The sequence below is a fragment of the Bombina bombina genome, chromosome 2 (assembly GCF_027579735.1).
Source record: "Bombina bombina isolate aBomBom1 chromosome 2, aBomBom1.pri, whole genome shotgun sequence".
NCBI lineage: Eukaryota > Metazoa > Chordata > Amphibia > Anura > Bombinatoridae > Bombina > Bombina bombina.
The window spans coordinates 1085181163-1085206123 of NC_069500.1; the positions used below are offsets into that span (position 1 = coordinate 1085181163).

Below are 24961 nucleotides of genomic sequence, written 5' to 3' on the forward strand. Positions count from 1 at the left end.
AGATAAAATTAAAAACAGCTTTTTTTGCTGAGAAATTAAATCCATAACCCAAATTAATGTAATTTATGACAAAAAAACTCAAAATATAGGCACACATATCAAATTGAGAAAACTGCCTGCAGGACCTTTCTACCAAAAATGCTTTGGACGAGGCAAAAACATCAATGGTAACATTTAGTAAACGTATGCCGAGAAGACCAAGTGGCCGCTTTGCAAATTTGATCAACTGCAGCCTCATTCTTGAAAGCCCAAGATGTGGCAACCAATCTAGTAGAATGAGCTGTAATTATCTGAGGCAGAGGCTGACCTGCCTCCAAATAAGCTTTGTGAATCACAAGTTTCAGCAAAGAGGCTAAAGAAATAGCAGAGGCCTTCTGGCTTTTCTTAAGACCAAGAAAAAAAACAGACTACAAGTCTGTCTGAAATCCTTAGCAGCATCAACATAATATTTCAAAGCTGTAACAACATTCAAAGAATGCAAGGATTTTTCAGTAGCATGGATTAGGACACAAGGAGGGAACGATAATTTCCCTATTAATGTTGTGAGTTAATAACAAGGTAAAAATTGAAAAGTAGTCCGCAAAACAGCCTTATCATAATGGAAAATCAGATAAGGATACTCACGAGAAAGCAGACAATTAAGAAACTCTTCTAGCAGAGGAGATAGCCAAAAGAAACAGCACTTTCCAAGAAAGTGGTTTTATGTCCAATTTTTGCATTGGCTCGAAAGGAGGAGCTTGTAAAACTTTTAATACTAGGTTAATACTCCAAGAAGGAGAAATAGGCCTAATAACAGGTTTAATGATTAAAGCCAGAACAGGAAGATTAGTAATTTTCTATGAAACAATACAGAAAGGACATACATTTGGCATTTCAGAGAAATTCTGTAGAAATTGTAGAGTCCTAGGAGGTCTAAAAGAATGCCAGGAATAATCATGGGAGGAACACAATGAAATGACTGAAAACTAAGCGTTCAATTTCCATACCATTAATTTTAGAGACTTTAGATCTGGATGGAAAAAGGGACTTTGAGACAGAATCTCTGGCCTTAGAGGAAGAGGCTACGGCGAGCAACTGGACATTTCGACCAGTTCAGCATACAAAGCTGAAGAGGTCTAATATGAAATTGAGCTACAATCATGAGGCCTAGTACTTGCATACACAGAGCCACTGAAGGGAATGAGAGAAACTGAAGGTTCAACAAGCTGAAATCAATTTTATTCATCTCTTTTCTGTTAGAGAAAGAGTCATGGACACAGAATCTATCTGTAAACCTAAAAAGGTGACACTTGCCTGAGGAATCAAGGAACTCTTTGGTAAATTGAACCTCCAACCATGTCTTTGAAGAAATAACAATAGTTATTTTGTGTGAGATTGTGCTAAATGAAAAGATTGAGCTAGTACCAAGATATCGTCCAGGTAAGGAAATACTGCAATACCCTGAACTCTGATTATAGATAAAAGGACACTGAGAACCTTGGTAAATATTCTTGGAGCTGTAGCTAGACCAAACAGAAGAGCAACAGACTGATAATGAAAAGAGAACCTCAGGAACTGATCATGTTCTCGGTTTATTGGGATGTGAAGGTAAGCATCCTGTAAATCTATTGTGGACATAAAGTGACCTTGTTGAACAAAAGGCAAAATAGGCTTCATAGTTTCCATTTTGATCCAGAATTGGTATGAAAGAATTTTCATTCTTTGATACAATGAAGAGATTTGAATAAAATCCCATCCCCTGTTCCTTTGAAGGAACTGGAAAAATTACTCCAATATTTTCCAGATCTGAGACAGATTATAAAAAAACCTGAGCTTTCATAGTATGTTTTGGAATATGGGTGAGAAAAAAACCTCCCCATAGGAGGTCATATTCTGAATCCAATTTGATATCCCTGAGAAATAATGTTTTGATTTTGGACAGATTCTAATCAAGATTTTTGAAAACATCTTAATCTTCCCCCCACCAGTAGTAGTGGGTTGGGGGCTGTACCTTCAAGAGGTCTTAGAGGCTGGATTAGGTTTCTTATTCTGCATGGATTAATTCCAATTTTAAGGTCTCCAGACTGAGCCAGAGGGTTTAAGGGACGAGTCAGTTTCTGTTCTATGTTCTGATGAAAGAAACGGAAACTATTGGGAGCTTTCAATTTCCCTTTTGACTTTTTGTCCTGGGGAGGAAAAACTCCCTTACCTCCTTGGAAAGAAAGAGATAGTAATCTAGTTTTAGATACCATATCAGCATTCCATGATTTAAGCCATAAAGCTCTTCTGGTAAGAATAGCTAAATACATATTTTTTATGTTAATTTTCATGATATCAAATACTGCATTGAAAAATAAATTGATTTGCATATTGAAGTAAATTCAAGAGATTAGAACATTAAGGGTCAGAACTGCTGAGCTAGACTGGATAAACAGAAAGTAGAAGCAGCAGCCATGTCAGCAATAGATATAGCTGGCCTAAGAATATAGCTAGTATATAAATATGCCCTTCTTAGATAAGATTCAAGTTTTTTATCTAAAGTGTCTTTAAAAGAAGTACTGTCTTCTAAAGCAATAGTAGTGCGCTTAGCTAGAGTGGAAATGGCCCCATCAGCTTTGGGAACCGTTTCCTAGAACTCTTAGTTAGCAGCATGTAAAGATACAGCTTGTAAACCTTGAAGAAGGGTTTAAAAGAGACATCTGGTTTAGACCATTCCTTAGCAATCAAATCGGAGACAGCATCAGGTATAGGGAGATTGAACACAGTTTTATATACTGAATTCAAACGATTACAGGGTTTATCATTAGAAGGTTTAGCTTCTTCAATTCTTAAAGTGACTAAGACTTCCTTAAAAACAGAATGAATATGTTCAATTTTAAATAAAAAGGAGAAATGATCAGGCTCTACATCCGTTGAGGGGCCCTTACTGTTAGAGGAATCCTCATCATTCGAAGATACTTCAGTATTATGTAGGTCAGTACTAATATTACTAGTAGAAGGTAAAATTTGAACTGACCTTTTTCACTTATTTGAAGGCGGTAGTGTAGCTAGGGCCTTTGTAATGGCAGTAGCAATAAACTTTTTCATTGCTGGATATACACCATCTGCATCCATCTGTGAGGAGGAGACAGTAGGTGCATTAGTACACATAGAAACATCATTAGATGCGATAAAAAAAATCTAAGCATGAGCCACATAAATGAGCTGAAGAAGCTACTTCAGTTGTTTTAAAATAAGCTAACTTAGCTTTAGCAGAAAGGTGTTCAACAGATTCAGTTCCTATGGTAACTTTAGGGACAGATTGATGCGGCTCCATTACAGCAAAAAAAATTGTAAATAATGAGATGCAATAATTACTATTATTAACCCTTTAAGGCAAGCTTTTTGAGGAAAAATAAAAAATATGCCCCCCTTTATATAGCATTGCAAGGACGTTAAAAACAAGGGCAATTTAATTAATCAAAATTGACATTTCACTTGTTTTCTCCAAAAACTTACCTTTTAATCCTGGCAGCCGCTCCAGCAAATAATCTGCCCGTCGCAAGCCGTCTTCGTGGGTCCAAAATGACGAATCCGGCTTCCTCCAATCACGGTGTTGCATCAGGCTATGATTCCCCCGGGGGGAAGCCGTGATTGGAGGAAGCCGGATTTGTTATTTCTGACATCTGCAGAGGCTTCCGACGACCGTGGGAATCACTGGAGCGGCTGCCAGGATTAAAAGGTAAGTTTTTTAAGAAAAGGAGTGAAATGTCAATTTTGATGAATTACAGTGCCCTTGTTTTTAATAGGATTATTAAAAACCGGGCACTAATTCATCAAAATAGACCTTCACTTTAAGTTGTATTTTGAACAATGGTAAAGGCCTAATTAATGGGTGTTTATGAAATCAAGAGAATTAATCAACTGGAGGAAAGCGCTCTATAGACATGAAATAACTATGGAGTATCTTTGTAAACATGTGCTGTCATAACAATAAAATTGAAAATATTAATTGAAATTTAACTGTCTAATAGGAAAAAAGAGAAGCTAATGAGGTTAGATTAGCGCTCCACTCATAATCTAGGCCATTGTAGGTAGAGCTAAAGACAACCATTTACTGAATGAGTACCAGATGTGAACTAGTGACCCTAGTCACAAACTCATTTCACATATGGCCCCTTCTCTGCCACATAAGCAGTATGATCTGCGGTTTGCAACATAGACTGTTTAGGGCTATATAAAATATTAAGGGCTAGATTATGAGTAGATTTGCGCTCCACTATGTAATACCAGCACACACAAATGTGCGCTGGTATTACAAGTAAAGCGCAATGCGAATGCAACCTCACATTGGCATTGCATGGAAGCTTTGTGCTCACAAGAGCGTGCTTCCATAGGCTCCAATCTGATGCTGATTTCTCTCAGACCATGCCCCTTTTACAATAACAATCTCTTGTAATAATTTTAATTCTTTTTCCGGCGTTTCCACTATATATTTAAAGATTTGAAATTTAAGAATTTTCTTACTAGTAAAGTGAAGACTATCATTCCTTCAATAAAGATTATATAGATAGACCTGAGATCTTTTGGCACGCGGCTAAATCAGTTTTAACCGGCGATGTTGTATCCTACATGACAAAATTAAAAAAAAAAAAAAAAAAATTATTAATTACTTGGTTAACTCTTACAATAGTTATTTGGCTAACCCGAAAAAAAAAAAAAAGAAATGGCACACCTACGTTAAAGCTTAAAAAGAGAGTGTGACACTTTTATAATATATTCCACTACTCAGAAGGAGCTTAATTTGCAAGCCAAATACTATAGACATGGTAACAAATCTGGTAAACTCTTGGCCAGATTGGTTACAAACCATTCCAGATCTCGTGGTATTGAAGCCATCCAGGAGGATGATAAGTTGTACAATAACTCCCAAGACATTCTATCACTTTTTTGTCATATTATTCAGATCTATACTCACACAAAGTAGTGAACTTGAGTAACAAAGAAAAATTCTGGGATAAAATTAAAAACCCGGTCATTCCAATACAACTCTTATCTAATATTAATGTGCCAATTTCAGAAAAAGAAACTTCAGATGTAATAGATGCAATTTCTCTAAATAAAACACTCAGACCTGACCTTTTGTCTAACGAATTCTATAAGATCTTGTACCCAACATTGTTCCGTACTTGAAAAATCTTTATAATAAATATTTTATTGACGAGGAGCCTTGTTGGAATGCCTTCTCTGCGTCTTGGACCACCTTGATCTTGAAGCATGGGAAAGATCTACATGATATGAGGTCCTATAGGCCAATTGCCGTGCTTAATTCAGATTACAAAATTTTAACCTCAATCTTGGCCAATAGACTTCAAACTCATTTAAATCAGGTGATTAACTTCGATCAAGTGGGATTCTTGAAAAGTGGAAATTCTTCAGCAAAAATAAGAGAATCATTCCTTATTATAGACTATCTTAACTCCAAAGATCAATTAGATTTGATCCCTTTTGAAGGACCCTGCTGTTATTTCTCTAGACGCAGAGAAGGCATTTGACTCGGTTCAACATGATCATATAATTTTTTTCAATGGACAAATTCGGTCTTAAAGGACCTATTTTACAATTTGTTGAGAATATTTATAATATGGCCAACTCACACAGGATATATGGCTTGTTCAGGGTACACGTCAAGGTTGCCCACTCTCTCCTGTCTTATTTATCATTGCCATAGAATCACTTGCTATTGCTTTAAGCCAACAAATAGATGGCATCATTATAAATAAAAAATAAGTTAAAGTTGCAATATATGCGGACGATCTTAGTCTATATTTCTAATCCGGCCAAAAATATACCTCACTTGATACAATAAAGTGACCTGTTTAATACATTTGTAGGCTACAAGATTAACACACCAAAGTCAGACTTTTTTTGGTTGAGTAAAGATCGCATTTCCTCAGTTTCTACTCCCTTTGAAACCCCTATATAGTCTCTTTTAAATACATTGGGATCCTCATCTTGTTAGATTCAAGTGATTGGTACAACTTTAATATTATTCCAATAACTTGAGACGTTGGCATAATCTTCCATTATCTATTTCCGGGCGAATGTCTCTTTTTAAAATGATCTCCTTTCCAAAAATTCTTTATATATTGCAAAACGTTCCTATTTGTCTCAAATGGAAAGACCTCAAAAGTTTGCAGTCAGCTATGTTACATTTTATCTGGCAGGGGAAAAAAAAACAGAATAGCTTTAAAAAAACTTTTTCTACCTAAAAGATATGGTGGATTCTCCTTACCAGACCTCTATTTATATAATCATATTTCATTGGGCAAAATTGAAATAGGATGGCTTGCATATTCTAATTACTTTTCACCACTAGACCTGGAAAGATACATAATATATCCATATTTATTAACTTCGCTTCCTCACTGTCATCCAAAAATTTCTCCCCAAAAAAAAAAAAAAAAATGTAAGCTCTATCCCGAACCTATTATTAGCTTGGCGCAGGATCTGTTTTGTTGTTTAACAAGATAGATAATCTCTTTATTACCCAATTCCTCAGTTTTGCACAACCAACACAGTTATAATAATACACGTTTTACCTCTGTAATTACCTTGTATCTAAGCCTCTGCAGACTGCCTCCTTATTTCAGTTAATTTGACAGACTTGCATTTTAGCCAATCAGTGCTCACTCCTCTGTAAATTCACGTGTGTGAGCTCAATGTTATCTATGTGAAACACACGAACTAATGCCTTCTAGAGGTGAAAAACTGTCAAAATCCTTTCAGATAAGAGGAGGCCTTCAAGATCTAAGAAATTAGCATATAAACCTCCTAGGTTTAGCTTTCACCTAAGAATACCAAAAGAACAAAGTAAATTTGGTGATAAAAGTAAATTGAAAAGTTGTTTAAAATGACATGCCCTATCTGAATCATGAAAGGTTTTTTTGGCCTTGACTGTCCCTTTAAATATAATATCTCAAAACATCAGATTATAATAAATAACCCAGAATTCACTCCAGGAATACAATCCCAGATATTTAAACAACTGGGCATCACTTGGACTCAATAAATGAATACAATGTATTTGTATGGATACTAAGAGTGTTAGGACTTTCTCAGATCTAAAAGAAGAGTTCTCCCTTGAAAACAGGGATTTTAATATTTTATCTTTATATGGTTGGGAATAGAATTGGGATAAACTGGATTATTGGATTGACATGGCTAGGAAAGGTTTTTTTCTTTTTATCACCATGGTACCAAGCTCTTTCCTCACTTAGAGCATATGCTAATCTTAATTACATCTCTTCGAAGTAGGAATTTATTATTGGTGAGATAGATGGAAATACTATTAAAACTTCTATTAAAAAGTACACACCACCACTTTATCTGCAACATGGCGAGAATCACATTTAAAATGGTTATACATGTCTTATTACACGGCTAAGAAGGGCTATAAATGGTATAATATTAATTTTAACAAAATGCCCTAAATGTCATTATATAGGAGCTGACTTAGTACATATGATCTGGAATTCTCTTAAAATAAACCAACTTTGGTTGAAACTAGAATATTGGATCAAAAAAAAAAATTAAATTAGGAGAATTCAAATTTTATTTATCTCAGATTTTATTTCTCTCCACTTGTTGAAAAAAACAGCAGATGAAAATAAATTGATTTATTCCATTATATTAGCAATGAAAAGTTTATTTTTTCATAAATTGAAGGAGTAGCATATAATTCTATTTTGAAGTAATAGATTTTATTAAAAACAATGTACACTAGAACAAAGAGATACAGATACAAATATTGAGCCACAAATGTCTTATTTTTTAGGAAGAGGTCTATTTTTATTAAAACCTTGTCCAAACAAGAACAAGATATAATAATACTCCCTTTTAAAAACTCAGATTTGGTACTCTTGGGAATATGGTGATTTATAAGAACTCAGAAGAATGATGGAGGATGGGGACATGATGGGGAACCATCATTTTCTTCCCTTTTGTTTTGTTTTGTTTTGTCTTGTCTTGTCTGTTTGTTTTATTTCAAATGGGCAGACCATATAGTACTGGCATTAAGTCAATATTAATGTAAATAATATAGGAGAACTGTATAATTGTTAAATTTTTAAAAATCTTTTTGATTTTTTTTTTCTTTTCTGTTATTATTGTCAGTATAAACTGGATGACTTATCCCTTAAAAAAGGCATGACAGAGAACCTAGCGCAGCGCAGGGGACAAGTAGTGCAGTATTCGGCAGCATATTTAAAATATATACTCTACGTATATGAATATATATGTATGTGTTTATACACATATTAACACAAATATATAAGTATATAAGCATATACATATATATTTGCAGTTTAAAACAGTCCCCATAGACCGCTTTGTAAAGGCACTTTTCAGTGCCTTTTTTTTTTTTTTTTTTTTTAACACCCCACATCCCCTCACTTTAACTTCTTATAACTGCATTGTGCATTTATTTTTAAAAAATAAAGATGCTCATAATTTTTAATCTAAAAAAAGAAGTCCCTGTGAGTGACAGGGTGAACAGGAAGGGAGTTTGACCTAAGGGAGGAAGAGGCCCCCTTTTGGTTGGTTGGGGTAGAGGGGAAGGGGCTGGTTCAAGTTGAGCCATACTTAAGGGGCTGAGCAGGAAGAGGCAGGAAGTCACTTGTGAATAAACATTGTGGTGACAGCAGCTTACACACTTGCTCCTTCGTGCTTCTTCCCGCTCAGTCTTGGATATGGCTCAGCTTGACACCCTGCTGTCTCAATTGAGGGACGCTGCTGAGGAAAAAGGTCCTACCTGGCTGGAGGAGAAGCTTCGGTCCCTGCTGGATCCTGGTGCTGCCGGCGGTGAGGAACATGTGGCGATGAGGTCCATGCCGGTCCGCCGCTCGAAGCCTCCATCTCACCTGAGTCCGGATGTTGGGAGGAGTTCCGGTGGCCATAGAAGAGGCAGTCCTAGTCCGGGAGCCAGAAGGACATCGAGGAAGGTGGCAGCGGTCCCAAGAGCTACGCAGCAGCCCTGTGCGGTGGAGCTTGATGACATCATCGTACCGGACCCGGACACCCGCCCCAGTCAAACCAGTAGGAGTCTGGCGCTGGGTAAGACGTGAGTGGACGGCCTGTGCAGGCCTGGAGAAAAAGAGAAGCGTCTTGACAGGTGTCACGGCCCAGGAGGGCCTGAGGTGGTAAGGGGCAGTGGCGGTAGAGGGGGGGGGAAGGCCCCAGGGGAGCGGGTGATGCACTTACGGCCCAGGATGATGGTCTGGGGGGGGGAAGCCACATTTAGAGGTCCAGGCTCTGGTGGTGGGTTCTGATATGGCCAGGGGCAATGGAACAAGAGGAGTTACTGAGGTCTGTCAGGGCATATATGTAGTTGGGGGGGCTGATGGAAGGGAAGTATTGAGTCCAATGGGGTCTGTGAGGCCTGGGATGACTTTGAGGACCTTTCCCTTTGTTTGGATTCCTTGGAGGAGGAGATGGTGCCGCCCACCCCTCAAAGGGGGGGTCCTCAGAGTCAGTCTACGCTCACAAGGGTAGCTAGGGGTGAGGCTTCTCGGCAGACAGGGGCTGTGGGGGGGGGTGTTGGGTAGGGCTGTCACTGTTAGGGCTGTTGGGACTGAGCCTAAAAAATTTTCTTTTGCAGATGTGGGGGATGTGGTGTCACGGCCAGGGACTTCTTCCGGCCTGCTTGCTGTTGGGGGTGAAGGCTTGAGAGGGCATTTCTACGGCCTGCAAGATTCATGGACTGAGACCATCCGGCTGGATTTAGAGGACGGCGTTTCATTTGAGGAATGTGCTGAAGTAATGGACTTGAGGGAGTTGGTGAGTATAGCCAGGGGCTTCGGCCACGGTCAGAGGGGTAATGTGCGGAGGGGTAATTATTCTGTGTCTAGAGGGACTACTGGTAATGTGAGACGGCCGTATAGGCCGGAGGGTGGTAGGATGCCCACTAGGGGCAGACAGCACAGGAAGTACGGGGCTGAGGATCAAGGTCAGGGAGGCACCGAGGCCACGGCTCCAAAGAGGGGTAGGGGGGAGCTTTGGCCTATGCCATGGATTTTTACACAGCGCAGACAGGTGCGGGTATGTGGGCGCCATTGGAGGGCTTGTCACATTGTCTATTTTGCAGGCTACAGGACACCAAGGAGAGGATCAGGCTGCTGCTGCTACGGAACCTGGCGGTAGCGGGTTCCAGAGCCAGAAGATAGATACGGCTGTGTCCCACTCGGGTCAGCCCCAGAGGGCTGAGGAAGCAAGAACAGGTACGGGCAGGAATTCCATGGTGGGTCAGGGTGTTGGGGTGAATACGGGGGTGAATGTCTGTAAAGATTCTGTTGCGGTCACTGTGGTGGAGGGGTTACGTGACTTGTTAGTGAGGCTAGAGGGCTCTGGGTTGCTGGGCTCTGGGGTGGTGTCTAGTGCGTGGGTCCTGCCGGTTGCCCCTGTAGTAAGTACTGTCACAGTTGGGTCGCCATTTGTTGGATCTGGTCTCGCAGCGGCGGTTGCCCCCCAGGGCCAGTCTGCTACGGGAGCCCCCTGCACCTGTCACCGCATTAGGGAAGGGGCGGGGGGCCTGGAGGTTAAGATTGCGGACACCGCCTTGTCGCAGTCCTGTCTTTGTTCCATTGGCCCGTTAGGCATGCATCTCACGGTGGAATTGAGGGAAAAGATATGGAAGAGGGAATTCATTGAGTTGTTTTCACTTTTGCCTCTGATCTTTTGAAATCCCTGAGGATTCCAAGAAAGATGCGTCCAAAAAGGAGGAAGAGGAGAGGAAGAAGCGCTATAGGAAGTTACCAAAAAATGTCACAAACTGGTTTCAGGCTTTTGTCATTAAACGCCAGTGTCATGGCGGGCAAGTTTCCTGACCAGGGGGCTGCCCTCTTCTGTTATTTGGACTAGGTTGCTGCCGCGCAACAAACTTATGGGGCATGGCTTGGTTGGCGTATGACAAGCAGTTTTGTCAGCGCTCAGCTGTTAAGCCACAGATGCGAAGGGATGACCGGGATATGGGCCTATGGTTCAAGGTTATGACACCGCTCTGGTCGTCACAGACTTTTCGCGTGGTAGCTGGCTGTTCCCCTCAAGGAGGACCATCGGCATCTGGCAAAAAAGGTTTCTGCTTTGCCTTCAATGAGAAGGTATGTAAGTGGGGCTCGTCTTGCAAATTTCGGCATGAGTGTTCAGGGTGTGGGGGTTCCCACCCCTTCTCAAAGTGTTTCCGAAAGGGAAAAACTAGCGGGGGTTCAGACTTGCCTGACAAGGGGTCTAACCCTAGTGAGGGTAAGCGGGATGGCCCCCTGGCTCGCACGGTACGCTAAGCTTAAGGGGTACAAGAAGAAAGTGTTATTGTTGTGGCATGGGTTCGAATTCGGCTTTAGAATTCCTTCTACTGGGGGGGTCGTTCACTTGAAATCGGCCAGGGAATGGCCGGAGGTGGTGTGGGAAAAATTGGATAAGGAGGTAGCATTGGGGCGTATGGACGGTCCTTTTGCGGCTCCTCTGATCCCCCGGTTGCTCATTTCACCTCTTGGGGTGGTCCTCAAAAAGGACCAGGGGAAGTTCAGGATGATACATCACCTGTCCTTCCCAAAAGGGGGTTCCGTGAACGACGGTATCCCAGAAGAGATGGCTTCTGTATCATATACATCTTTTGACCTGGCTGTCAAACCAGTGAAGGAGGCTGGTCCTTTGGTGTTGTTGGCCAAGATTGATATAGAAGCGGCCTTCCAGTTGTTACTGGTTCATCCTTCCTCTCATTACCTACTGGGTTGTTGTTTTGACGGTGCCTATTACATGGATCTCTGCCTCCCCATGGGGTGTTCCATTTCGTGCTCCCTGTTTGAGTGCTTTAGCACTTTCTTGTAGTGGGTGGTAAAAGTCCGGTCGGGTGTTTCATCAGTGGTGCACTACCTCAATGATTTTCTGTTTGTGGAACCGGCCAGATCAGAGGTTTGTGGGGGGCTGAGGGACTGTTTTTATCTAGTGGCTAGGGAGTTTGGGGGTACCCATTGCCATGGGAAAAATCTGAGGGCTCTGTGATGATCCTTAATTTTTTGGGCATCACTATTGATTCAGTCAAGATGGAGTGTAGGTTGCCTCATTAGAAGGTTGAGGACTTGGTGGGCATAATTCGGCGGTTCCTTGGCATATCCAAGGTGACATTGAGGGACATTCAATCCCTCCTGGGGAAGTTGAATTTTGCGTGCAGAATCATTCCCATAGGTAGGATTTTTGCAGAAGGATGTCGTTAGCTTTGGCCGGGGTCCGTAAGCGTCATCATTTTATGAGGGTCTCAAGGGGGTTAAAAGATGATTTGGCGGTATGGTTGCGGTTCCTTAGGGATTTTAATGGGCCGGATTTGTTCCAGGAGTCCTGAGTGTCTAACTTGGAATTAGACTTGGTAATTGACGCAGCTGGGGGACACAGGTTTGGGGCCTATTTTCAGGGGCAATGGTGTAGCTTGGCCGCAGGACTGGGTGGCGACAGATTTGGTTTGGAATCTGGTATTCCTGGAACTGTTCCCCATCGTTGTGGCTTTTTACGTCTGTGAGGGGGAGTTGGGGAACAAATCTATCTTGTTTCACACGGATAATATGGGTGTGGTTGCAGCAGTAAACTGACTATCGTCCTCTTCTCCCCCTGTTTTGCGGTTGCTGAAATTGTTGGTCCTTAAGTGTCTGCGTATGAATGTTTTGGTTAGGGCTAGGCATATCCCTGGCAAGTGTAATCTGATTGCAGATGCCTTATCTCGATTTCAGTGGAGTCTTTTTCGAGAGTTGGCCCCTCAGGCAGACGAGGTGGGGCGGCAGTGTCCGGATCAGCTATGGAAGCTTGGGGAGGAGGACTGGCTGGACTGGTAAAGAGTTCATTGGCTCCAGGTACTTGGTCTGCCTATGTTAGAGTTTGGAGGGATTGGGAGGAATGGTTGCGGCATGCTGGGGTTAGGGAAGGGGTGAATGATGTTACGGGCTGCCTCAGAGTGGTTGTGGCATTGGGGTAGCTTGGGCCTGTCTTCGGCTAATATGGTCAGGAGACTGTCTGCCTTAGCTTTCAGGTTTAGGATGTTGGGCCTTGGGGATGTGACCAAAGCCTTTTGGGCTCGGCAGGTCCTCAAGGGTCTGAAGGAGAAGGGTCAGAGAATAGATAGTAGGCGGCCCATTAGCTTTGCCTTAATGGTAAGAATTGGGGAAATCCTGCCCAATATTTGTTTTCCCCCTTTGAGATTTCTTTATTTCGCACGGCCTTCGTCTTAGTCTTTTTCGGGGCCTTTCAGATTTCTGAGCTGGTTAGCCCGAGTAAGTGGGTACCCAGGAGTCTGGGGGTCGACGATGTGGTGTGGGGGGCTGGTAGGGTGGACATGTTTTTGAGACACAGTAAGACTGACCAGTGTGGGAAAGGGAGGAGTATAGTGTTATTCCCTAGTGGCAGTGAGGTTTATCCCTGTAGAGTGTTGGCGCAGTATGCGGCCCTACGGCCTGTGCAGGGGGGCCCGCTATTAATTCAGATGGGTCCTTGCTGTCGCAATATCAGTTTAGGGCTGTCCCCGTCAGAATTTGGGTCACATTCCTTCTGTATTGGGGCGGCATCTGAGGCCTTGATGCTGGGATTGGGGGAGGATGTGGTCAAACGTATTGGGAGATGGTGGTCGACACAGTATAGGTCGTATGTAAGACCTGAGTTGAGGGTAAAAGGGAGGGATTGTTCTTGTTAATGGTATTCTTTGTGTTTTGTTTTTCTGTGCCCAGGTGCAAGGAGCGTTTGGGTGTTGGGGCACTCATTTATTTATTGGGCCAGGGCTGAGGCGAGGAAAAAAGCGGGACGGCCTTCAGTTGGGGTGCCCAGTTGATCAGTGGGAGGTAAAATGGTTGGGGTATTGGGGCTTAATGTGGGAGAGTTTGTTGCCATTGTTCGTGGATTACTATAGGCAATTCCAACCTCCGGAGGTGTTGATAGTGCACTTGGAGGGCAATGATTTGGGTTTCCTGTCCCAGCGAGGGCTGGTTAGGAGAATCAAGAGGAATTTGGGGAAAATTGCAGATCTTCACCCGGCCTTGAGAATTATTCGTTCTCAGATTGTACCGAGGTTGGTTTGGAGGGTGGCATGGGACCATGCCAGGTTGGAACGGAGTCGGAGGAAGGTCAATAAGTTGATAGGATCTTTTGTTAGAAGAATTGGGGGTGTGGTAGCTTACCACCCTGACTTGGAGGAGGTGGGATCTGGGGAGTTTTATTTGAGGGACGGGGTCCACCTCAATCAATTTGGCCAGCAGCTGTTTTTACTGGACATTAAGGAATCCCTGAGGGAATTGTTGGCTTTGGCAGGACTGGGCTGATTCCATCCAGGGGTGCTAGTTCTCAGGCAGCAAGGAAGGAATACGGCCAAGTGAGTTTTTTTTGTTTTTTTTAAACAAGTTGCCTCTCCATGGGGTGAGAGTGCAATTGGTTTTCTTATAGGGGCAAGGGGTTCCCTATTAAAGTGGAAGTGAGGTTGTAACAGACTCAACAAGTACGTGGTTGAGTCCAGATGGAGTAACGGCCATGTTTCTAATTAATAAGGGAATTAACACTGCTGGGGATAGTTCAGTACGGTATTTTAAATGTTGTTAAGGTCAATTTATTTATGAATATTGTGTTTATGTTATGTTCAAATGTGGTAGTGATTAGTATTTAAAAGGTTTCTTGTTATTTAATAAAGGTGCTGCGGCCAATTTTTGTACCAAGATTTTGTTGTCTCCTGTGTCTTATTTTAGGTATAGGAGGGGTGGTTGTTAGGTTTTGCATGGGGGGGCGGAACTTGACGACTTGAGACGTCAAGAAGTCCCTGTGAGTGACAGGGTGAACGGAAAGGGACTTTGTCCTAAGGGAGGAAGAGGCCCCCTTTTGGTTGGTTGGGGTAGAGGGGAAGGGGTTGGTTCAAGTTGAGCCATACTTAAGGGGCTGAGCGGGAAGAGACAGGAAGTCACTTGTGAATAAACATTGTGGTGACAGCAGCTCTCTCCTGCCCACCATTTTGTTGATGGTTTTTTATCCTCTTATTTGTAGTTTGTCGCAGCGTGGGGGAATGTTAGTTCTCGGGTAGCAAGGAAGGAATATGGCCAAGTAAATTGGGGGGTTTTGAACAAGTTGCCTCTCCATGGGGTGAGAGTGCAATTGGTTTTCTTATAGGGGCAAGGGGTTCCCTATTAAAGTGGAAGTGAAGTTGTTAAAGACTCAAGTACGTGGTTGAGTCCAGATGGAGTAACGGCCATGTTTCTAATTAATAAGGGAACTAGCACCGCTGGGGATAGTCCAGTACGGTATTTTAAATGTTGTTAAGGTCAATTTATTTATGAACATTGTGTTTATGTTATGTTCAAATCTGGTATTGATTAGTATTTAAAAGGTTTCTTGTTATTTAATAAAGGTGCTGCGGCCAATTTATGTACCAAGAAGTTGTCTCCTGTGTCTTATTTTAGGTATAGGAGGGGTGGTTGTAAGGTTTTGCATGGGGGGGATGGAACTTGACGACTTGAGAGGTCATAAACAGTACACTTTATTTTAGGGGAAATTGGGGGACACCAGATGACTGACCAATGGTTAATGAAATGGAGCACAAAGTGTAAAGGCTGGTTATATAACGTGCGCTCGTTTACGGGTGCAAGTTAAAATTGTGCTTAGCTTGTAATCTAGTATATAATAATAATATGTAATTTATTACATATTAAGCCATCCATTAATTTATTGTATACATATAGCATGTGTTATTTATTTATGTAGTCACATTTAACCCTCTATATATAATTTTAATAAAGTAGAAAATATTAAAAGAGAAAGAAAGTTAGTGTTAGTGATTCCTTTTAGAGTTTCATGTAAATGTTTTCTAGATAGTCTCCTTATTACTCAAGTAATAAGATACTTAAATCTTAACCTTCTAGGACCTATTAAAAACAGTAACTAGACAGGTGATTGACCTTTAAAAGGGATATGAAACCCAAGTGTTTTTCTTTCATGATTCAGATAGAACATGCAATGTTAAACAACTTTCTAATTTACTTCTATTATCAATTTTTCTTCGTTCCCTTAGTATCTTTTGATGAAAAGCAAAAGCAGGGGGAAAAGTTTAGGAGCCGTCCCATTTCTGGCGCGCTATATGGGAGAAGATTGCAAGAATGTTATCTATTTGCAAGAGCACTAGATGGCAGCACTACTTCCTGCCATGTAGTAATCTAGATGCCTACCTAGGTATCTCTTCAACACAGAATATCATGGGAATTAAGCAAATTTGATAAAAGAAGTAAATTGGAAACTTTTTAAAAATGGTATAACCTGTCTGAATCACACAGAACATTTTTGGATTTCATATCCCTTTAAGCTTGTTTTTGTACCAGCCTGAAAATTGCAACCCTAACAAAGCACCATGTCCCCCCTGGCTCTCTGAGCAGGTGTAATGTCTGAATGCAGGAACATGGGGCATAATTTATGCCCAGTGCAAATGTATCGCAAAAATGCTTCTATTTAAAACTGAAAGGCAATTTTTACCAGAATGTTCCTTTAATTTACAGAACTGCAACGGTCTAAATACACCCTAGTATACCTTGTCATAATGAAGGTGACAAGGCCACTGTGTGACATGTAGTACAATGTGTATTTTAGTAGCATGGGTGCATTCATTAGGTGCAAGCGGTTTGCTTTGTCCCACAGTAATATGCTTAGGCGCCATCAGCCACAAGCATGTAAGTATATACAACTAATATGGTAAATAACAAAGTGTCAGAATAAGTTTAAGCAACATACTGTGTTTTAGGGCAACATTATGTATTGTACCAAGTATATTTATATTTTTGAAACACTGGAACTTTATTAATCTTTGACTATCCTATTAACACTCTAATAAGATTGTTCCCAACTGGTTAATTATCAAATACCTATTATAAGTTCTAAAGTATTCATATGTCAAACTTGCATGAATGTTTCACTTACCTCATTACCACCAACGGCTTTGGTCAAAATTACAGCTGAGGAAACTGGTGGGGGCATACAGCTTACTGTCTGCAAACTGAAACAGGAGAACATCAGTTTATCAAATCATTTCTTAAACTATAGAGAGAGAATTAAGTCTTAAAACAACCATTTTCTTTCTTTCAACACATAGGAGCATTAAAAAAAAAATCTGCTTCACATGCAAAACTGATGGGCAGAAATATATGATATCATACAACTGCTTTCAAAAATGAAATGGCTTCCACTACCGCATCATACTTATACCTTAGGAATAACAGAGTTGAGTTGAGCACAGTGTTACAACGCACTAGTTTGCTTTTGCTATTACACATATCTATTTATCTAAATATGAATTATTTTGTGATGGAATTTTAAAGCGAACGTATTGTCATACCAAATTGTCTTATGTAAGAAGCTGAAGTCTGTCAACATCGGAATTGGAGCTCATCTCTAATACAATAATGCAGAAATAAAGACTGACAGATGAAAATAAGACCTCTAGCATGATTTAAGATTGGAAATACTTTTTTTTTTTGCCCAAAGAGTCCCTGAATCCCTTCCTAATTAAATCTCATACCCTCCACTATATAAGTAATGGGGTCCTTTCGTGTATCTATAATAATAAACAAGATAATCCCTTGGCTACAACAAAAGGGAAATTAAATCATTTCTATAAACGAATACCTTAAGTAATCATTTTTGGACTCATTCAGTTTGTAATATTCATATTCTAAGTGAAACTCTGGTTGAGATAGAACTTAGCTTTGATAAACTGATCTGATATAACGTTTATAAAATTTCTACATAATATTAAATTTCAGAGTATTACTGAAGCCAGTAAAACAACTGTGTGTCGCAAAAAAGGTGTGTATTTAACATAAAGTTTTAGGCGCATAACTTATGTATTAATCTGTGTCAATCATTTTAAATATTTTCAAACTTGGAAAGTAGAAGACATATTTCACAAAAAATTTTATAGCGCATATTTTATTACAACATTGCTAAAACATCATATATTTATTCCCACATGCGTCTTCTTTAATGCATACTGAAAAACTAAGTCTATTAAGTACACATATTGATTTTGTTATGGTTTAGATTAGCAGTGTTCAATGAAGGGCTGCATTGGAATCTTTTTTTCGCACAAAGGGTCAGTGAGTAAATTTTAGAAACACTACAAATCAAAAACAAAAATATGCATCCTATTTATATATAATCAACTCTCACAAGAGCAATGCTTTAGCTAGATATAAGCTAACATTGATTTGATAAGTGCTAATATCTGCTGAGAACATGGTAGAGTAATGAGTCTGTGCTACTGTACAGATCCAGACAGACACAAATCCAAGGTCTTCCCTGGGGCACGTTTAGTGACTATGATGACACTTTGATTTCATATGCAATAGATACACTCAACTTTATAATAAAACATAACTATTTTGAGTTTAACGGTAGCATTTATCTGCATTAGTGTGGAACAGCTTTGGTGGCCAGGTTTTCCAACCTACTAATAGGTTTGTAGGTGCTGACCCATGTCTTTAAAGATGAGAACCCATTTAAGAAACCTTTGAAGGGCTTTAAAGTGATTGTAAAGTTTCTTACTGTAATGCACAGTATAAATGAGTAGCCTTCAAAACAGGGACACTATCACTGATTACATTTTTTTATGACCCTTTATATGGATGCCATGTGGGGCACGCAACAATTGGTAGAAGCTGGATTCGTCATCGCTCAGCTAAATGAAGTACGAGGTGCGGGCGGAGGAACGGCGCAATGTCTACCATCACAAAATGATAAATATTTTACAAATATACGGCCAGATTACGAGTTTTGCGTTATGAGCGGCTGGGTATTAACTTGCAAGTTATTTCCACCGCTCATCTTTAATAGCGTTGCTATTACAGGTTTGCAAAAACCCGGCGTTAGCAGCCAATATGGCAGCATTGAGCTCCATACCGCACACAAATACCAGCGCTGCTTTTTACATAGACATCAATGGGGAGAGCCAGCTAAAAAAACTAACACCTGCAATAATGGAGCGTAAAGCTCCATAACGCAGCCCCATTGATTCCTATGGGGAAAGAAAATGTATGTTTACACCTAATACCCTAACATAAACCCTGAGTGTAAACACCCCTAATCTGCTGCCCCCGACATCGTCGACACCTACATTACACTATTAACCCCTAATCTGCCACACCCGACATCGCGGCCACCTACCTACACTTATTAACCCCTAATCTGCCGCCCCCAATGTCACCGCCACCTACATAAATGTATTAACCCCTAATCTGCCGCCCCCAACGTCGCCGCCGCCACTATACTAAAGTTATTAACCCCTAAACCTCTGGCCTCCCACATCACTAACACTAAATATATTAACCCCTAAACCTAACTTTAATATAATTAAAATAAATCTAAATAAAAATTACTATCATTAACTAAATAATTCCCATTTAAAACTAAATACTTACCTATAAAATAAACCCTAAACTTGCTACAATATAACTAATAGTTACATTGTAGCTAGCTTAGGTTTTATTTTTATTTCATAGCTAAGTTTGTATTTATTTTAACTAGGTAGACTAGTTAGTAAACAGTTATTAACTATTTACTACCTACCTAGTTAAAATAAATACAAAGTTACCTGTAAAATAAAACCTAACCTGTCTTACACTAGCACCTAACATTACACTAAAATTAAATAAATTACATTAATTAAATACAATCAACTAAATTACACAAAAAAAACAAAACACTAAATTACACAAAATAAAAAAGAAATGATCAAATATTTAAACTAATTATATCTAATCTAATAGCCCTATCAAAATAAAAAAGCCCCCCAAAATATAAAAAACCCTAGCCTAAACTAAACTGCCAATGGCCCTTAAAAGGGTCTTTTGTGGGGCATTGCCCCAAAGAAATCAGCTCTTTTACCTGTAAAAAAATAATAATACAAACAACCCCCCAACAGTAAAAACCACCACGCACACAACCAACCCCCCCAAATAAAATCCTATCTAAAAAACCTAAGCTCTCCATTGCCCTGAAAAGGGCATTTGGATGGTCATTGGGTATTTAGCTCTATTTCTGTGCCCAAACCCTAATCTAAAAAAAACCCCACCCAATAAGCCCTTAATAAAACCTAACACTAACCCCAGAAGATCCACTTACAGTTTTTGAAGACCGGACATCCATTCTCATCAAGCCGGGAGAAGTCTTCATCCAAGCGGGCAGAAATCCTCAATGAAGCCGGGAGAAGTCTTCATCCAAGCGGCAAGAAGTCGTCCTCCAGGCGGGCAGAAGTCTTCATTCAGACGACATCTTCTATTTTCATCCTTCCGACGCAGAGCGGCTCCAACTTCAAGACATCCGGCGCGGAGCATCCTCTTCTTTCGATTCCTCTTGAAGAATGAAGGTTCCTTTAAATGGCGTCATCCAAGATGGTGTCCCTTGAATTCCGATTGGCTTATAGAATTCTATCAGCCAATCGGAATTAAAGGGTAAAAAATCCTATTGGCTGATTCAATAAGCCAATAGGATTGAGCTTGTATTCTATTGGCGGTTCCAATCAGCCTATAGAATGCAAGCTCAATCCTATTGGCTGATTGGATCAACCAATAGGATTGAAGCTCAATCCTATTGGCTGATTGCATCAGCCAACAGGATTTTTTACCCTTTAATTACGTTTTTTTAATGGTTTATTGGGTGGGTTTTATTTACAGGGCAATGGGGAGCTTAGGTTTTTTTAGGTAAGTTTTTTTTTTTTTTGAGGGGAGGGGGGTTGGTTGTGTGGGTGGTGAGTTTTACTGTTGGGGGGTTGTTTGTATTTTTTTTATAAGTAAAAGAGCTGATTTCTTTGGGGCAATGCCCCGCAAAAGGCAATTTTAAGGGCTATTGGCAGTTTAGTGTAGGCTAGGGTTTTTTTATTTTGGGGGGGGGCTTTTTTTTTTATAAGGCTATTAGATTAGGTGTAATTAGTTTAAACATTTGATAATTATTTTTTATTTTGTGTAATTTAGGTGTTACTGTAACTTAGGTTAGGTTTTATTTTACAGGTAAAATTGTATTTATTTTAACTAGGTAGCTAGTAAATAGTTAATAACTATTTACTATTATACCTAGTTAAAATAAATACAAACTTACCTGTAAAATAAAAATAAAACCTAAGATAGCTACAATGTAACTATTCGTTATATTGTAGCTAGCTTAGGGTTTATTTTACAGGTAAGAATTTAGTCTTAAATAGGTATTATTTAGGTAATAATAGTAGATTTTATTTAGATTTATTTTAATTATATTAAAGTTAGGAGTGCTAGGGTTAGACTTAGGGTTAGGTTTAGGGGTTAATATATTTATTTAGTGTTAGTGATGTGGGATGCCAGAGGTTTAGGGGTTAATAACTTTAGTATAGTGGCGGCGACACTGGGGGCAGCAGATTAGGGGTTAATAATATTTAACTAGTGTTTACGATGCGGGAGTGCAGCGGTTTAGGGGTTAATATGTTTATTATAGTGGCAGTGATGTCCGGAGCGGAAGATTAGGGGTTAATAAATTTGTTTTAACATTTGCGATGCGGGAGGGCCTCGATTTAGTGGTTAATAGGTAGTTTATGGGTGTTAGTGTACTTTGTGACACATTAGTTATGAGTTTTATGTTACAGCTTTGTAGCGTAAAACCCATAACTACTGACTTTCAGTTTACGGTACGGATCTTGTAGTTATAGGCTGTACCGCTCACTTTTTAGCCAGAGAGGCAAACTCGTAATGTAGAAGTCCCATTGCAAAAAGGACTTTTTAAAAAGCGGGGTAGTTACGTTGCGTGACGGCCAAAAAAGTGTACGGTACAGCTATACTTACAAGGTTTCTACATGGTTTCTTTACATTCCACTACAATAAATAAAGTATTCCCTAATTAGATACACTTTTAGGAGATGACAGGATAGAATGACAACTGGCATATATAAAAACAAATATAATCCAGTTCTGTTTTGCATGCCAATAGGTGTCACCCTGCTCATTCTGAGAATTTAAGGGACAATTTATTTGCTATTAACATAACTGAACAAATAATGTTGATTTATTAAGAGCTTAATCGTGAAACAGCAGTTGGAAAGCCAATGTTATTCCAAAGAGATGAAAGAGGGATGAGATTTATTGGAAGACAACAGTGGTCATAAACAGAAAATAGAGACACCAAGCTCACATGTATAACAATAACTAGCTGCAATGTTCCAAAACCTGTGAAATTATTACTAAACTTGGAGACTTGACTCCATTGTTGTAAGCTGTGTAAACTAGTGCTAACTCAACACATCACATAGACTTTAAAGGGATAGGAAAGTCAAAATGAAACTTGCATGATTCAGATAGAGCATGTAAATTTAAGACACTTTATAATTCACTTCTATTTTCAAATGTGCTTTGTTCTTTTAGTATCCCTTGTTGAAAAAGAATACACAAACATCTTAAACTAGTGGGTGCTAGCTTCTGATTGGTGTCAGTACATATTTGTCTCTTGTGATTGGCTAACTAGATATGTTGAGCTAGCTAAAAGAATAAATTATACCCACAAATGTGCCCGCATGTACACTTTGACGGGGCTGATAACCGATATCTTTGTATTTTTTGTGTGTAAATTTAGGGGGTTATATACACTACTATGCAAAAGGGAAAAAATGCTGTAAAGTAAGAATGCTTTAAAAAATAGAAAAGTTATTAGATCATTTTTATCAATGAGCAAATGCAAAGTAAGTTAACAGAAGAAAAACCGAAATCAAATCAATATTTTGTATGACTACCCTTGCCTTCACAACAGCACACAATTTTCTAGGTACACTAGAAAATTGGAGAACTAACCACAGTTCTTCTCAGGGGCGATCTGGTCCAGAGATGGGGGGGCGGAAGGGGGCAATTTCCTCCTGGGCTGTTGCTATTTTTGGAATGGTGGCCTGGGCCAAGTGGCTCACAAAGCTGCATGATGCCTCTCTGAATGGGATAACAAAGTCATGCATATGCTGACAGTAACAATATAAACAAGCCCCAAGCCTGCATATTACCTGCTGTGTAGTGCCTCTGAATATATAAAAGTATTTCCAGCAATTGGAGGAACCTCAGCTAGTCAGTGGGGGGTTGTGCCATCTGTGTCAGTACAGACTAGGAACTAGCTGCAGCACTTAGAACTCACTTGGATTTCCCTTTACAGAATCTAAAAAAAGGGTAATCTGCAATTGCTAACAGACTTTCTCCCTCTCTTCAAGTTGTAGAGATTGTTGTTCAGCTATAATTGGTGGCTCCCAGCCTTATCACTGTATTGGTTGCAACAAGGTGCTTCTATATGTCAATGGGTGGGAAACACAGCTGTTCAGTTTGCTATTGGGGTTAACTTCCAGTGCCCTACCAGAGCCTTTACAGCAGCTAATAATTGTGAATGTCAGCACTGCATTGTGTAATTGTGCATGTCATACTGGGTGTGTGAACCTGTCTGCAGTGTGTTTATGTGAAAGAACATGTATTAAACTATGCAGTTAAATGTTAGTGTAAATGTGTTTGTAAATGGTATCCTATATGTCACTGTATGCTATCCTAAGTGTGTTTGCTTCTGTGTGTGTTCCTATTTAACTATAACCTAATATGTGTTTGTAGCTGTGTCCCTTTGTGTAAATGTGATTGTCTAGGTGCCCCCATATGTACAACCCCAATTCCGTAAAAGTTGGGACAGTATGGAAAATGCAAATAAAATTAAATTCACCCTCTACTATATTGAAAACACATTAACACATTATTTGCTGTTTTAATTTGTGAATTTAACATATTTTTTAAAATATACATTAATTTCAAATCTGATGACTGCAACACGTTCCAAAAAAGTGACAGATCCAAGTTTAAAAATGTTTGCTCCAATCATCAACAATTAAAATGCCTATATGCTTTGCCTTTTAGTGTAGTATGGTTTAGTAAACAATTAACTATACAGGATATGAGTAGTTGCTAGATAGGGTCTTCTTGCTTGTCTTTTGTAGATTAATATATTTTTCATAAGACCCCCGTGCACTGGAGACATCTACATGTTTTTTTATGTCTCATATTTATATAATCCCTGTTGTAATAATACCTTGGAGCTGGTATTTAAAGTTTCAGTAAACCTAAAAAATAATGTTATATAATTCTGCACATAGTGCAGAATTATATAACATTATACTAGTGTTATCGTTATAAAACCTTACTTCCCCTTTGAATTTTTTTTAAAATATGACAGGTTTTCAGACCCGCTCTCTGCGCTCTTCTGAGCGGGTCTGTTTTTATTACACAGCGCACTGGGCCAGCTGTATAGTAACAGCCCGGCCCGACCGGGCCATAACATTAAGTGCAGCTCGCTCCTGCTGTCAGACAGAGCAGGAGAGAGCTGCATTTAGTGTTATGGCGCGGTCGGGCCGGGCTGTGACTATACAGCTGGCCCGACGAGCTGTGTAATAAAAACAGACCCGCTCAGAAGAGCGCAGAGGGCGGGTCTGAAAACCTGTCATATTTTTAAAAAATTCAAAGGGGAAATAAGGTTTTATAACGATAACACTAATATAATGTTATATAATTCTGCACTATGTGCAGAATTCTATAACATTATTTTTTAGGTTTACTGTCCCTTTAAGCTAAATATATGTATACACACATACACACACACATATATATATATATATATATATATATATATATATATATATATTTGCATACGAAGAGAGAAGCGCTCTACCAGGAACAAACAACAGCTCATCAGCTAGTTCTATGGCGATTTACCACACAGGAGCAGCCTCTTTTAGACCAGTGTGCTTTTCACAGAGGTAAACTTTCCTGAAGTATATCAGTCTGATCTCGCCAAGTAAGTTCAGTCCAGCCCTGAAATACCAGGCAATTCTCCTCTGAACAAGGAGGAACAACCCCACACGATCGTTTCGGCCTCCTATGGGCTTCGTCAGTGAGGTGCAGCCACATTCCTCTAAGCACAC

At 39.9% G+C, this 24961-nt stretch overlaps 1 protein-coding gene across 2 annotated transcripts in view; it reads right to left on the bottom strand.

Moving 5' to 3' along the window:
* The window catches only part of SLC10A7 (solute carrier family 10 member 7), a 712691-nt gene that overhangs the window by 550195 nt on the left and 137535 nt on the right, over positions 1–24961 (bottom strand). For both annotated transcript variants that reach the window (XM_053703716.1, XM_053703715.1), the window contains exon 4: positions 16936–17011. In XM_053703716.1, coding sequence (XP_053559691.1) covers positions 16936–17011 — 76 coding nt within the window. The remainder of the gene's footprint in view (positions 1–16935; positions 17012–24961) is intronic.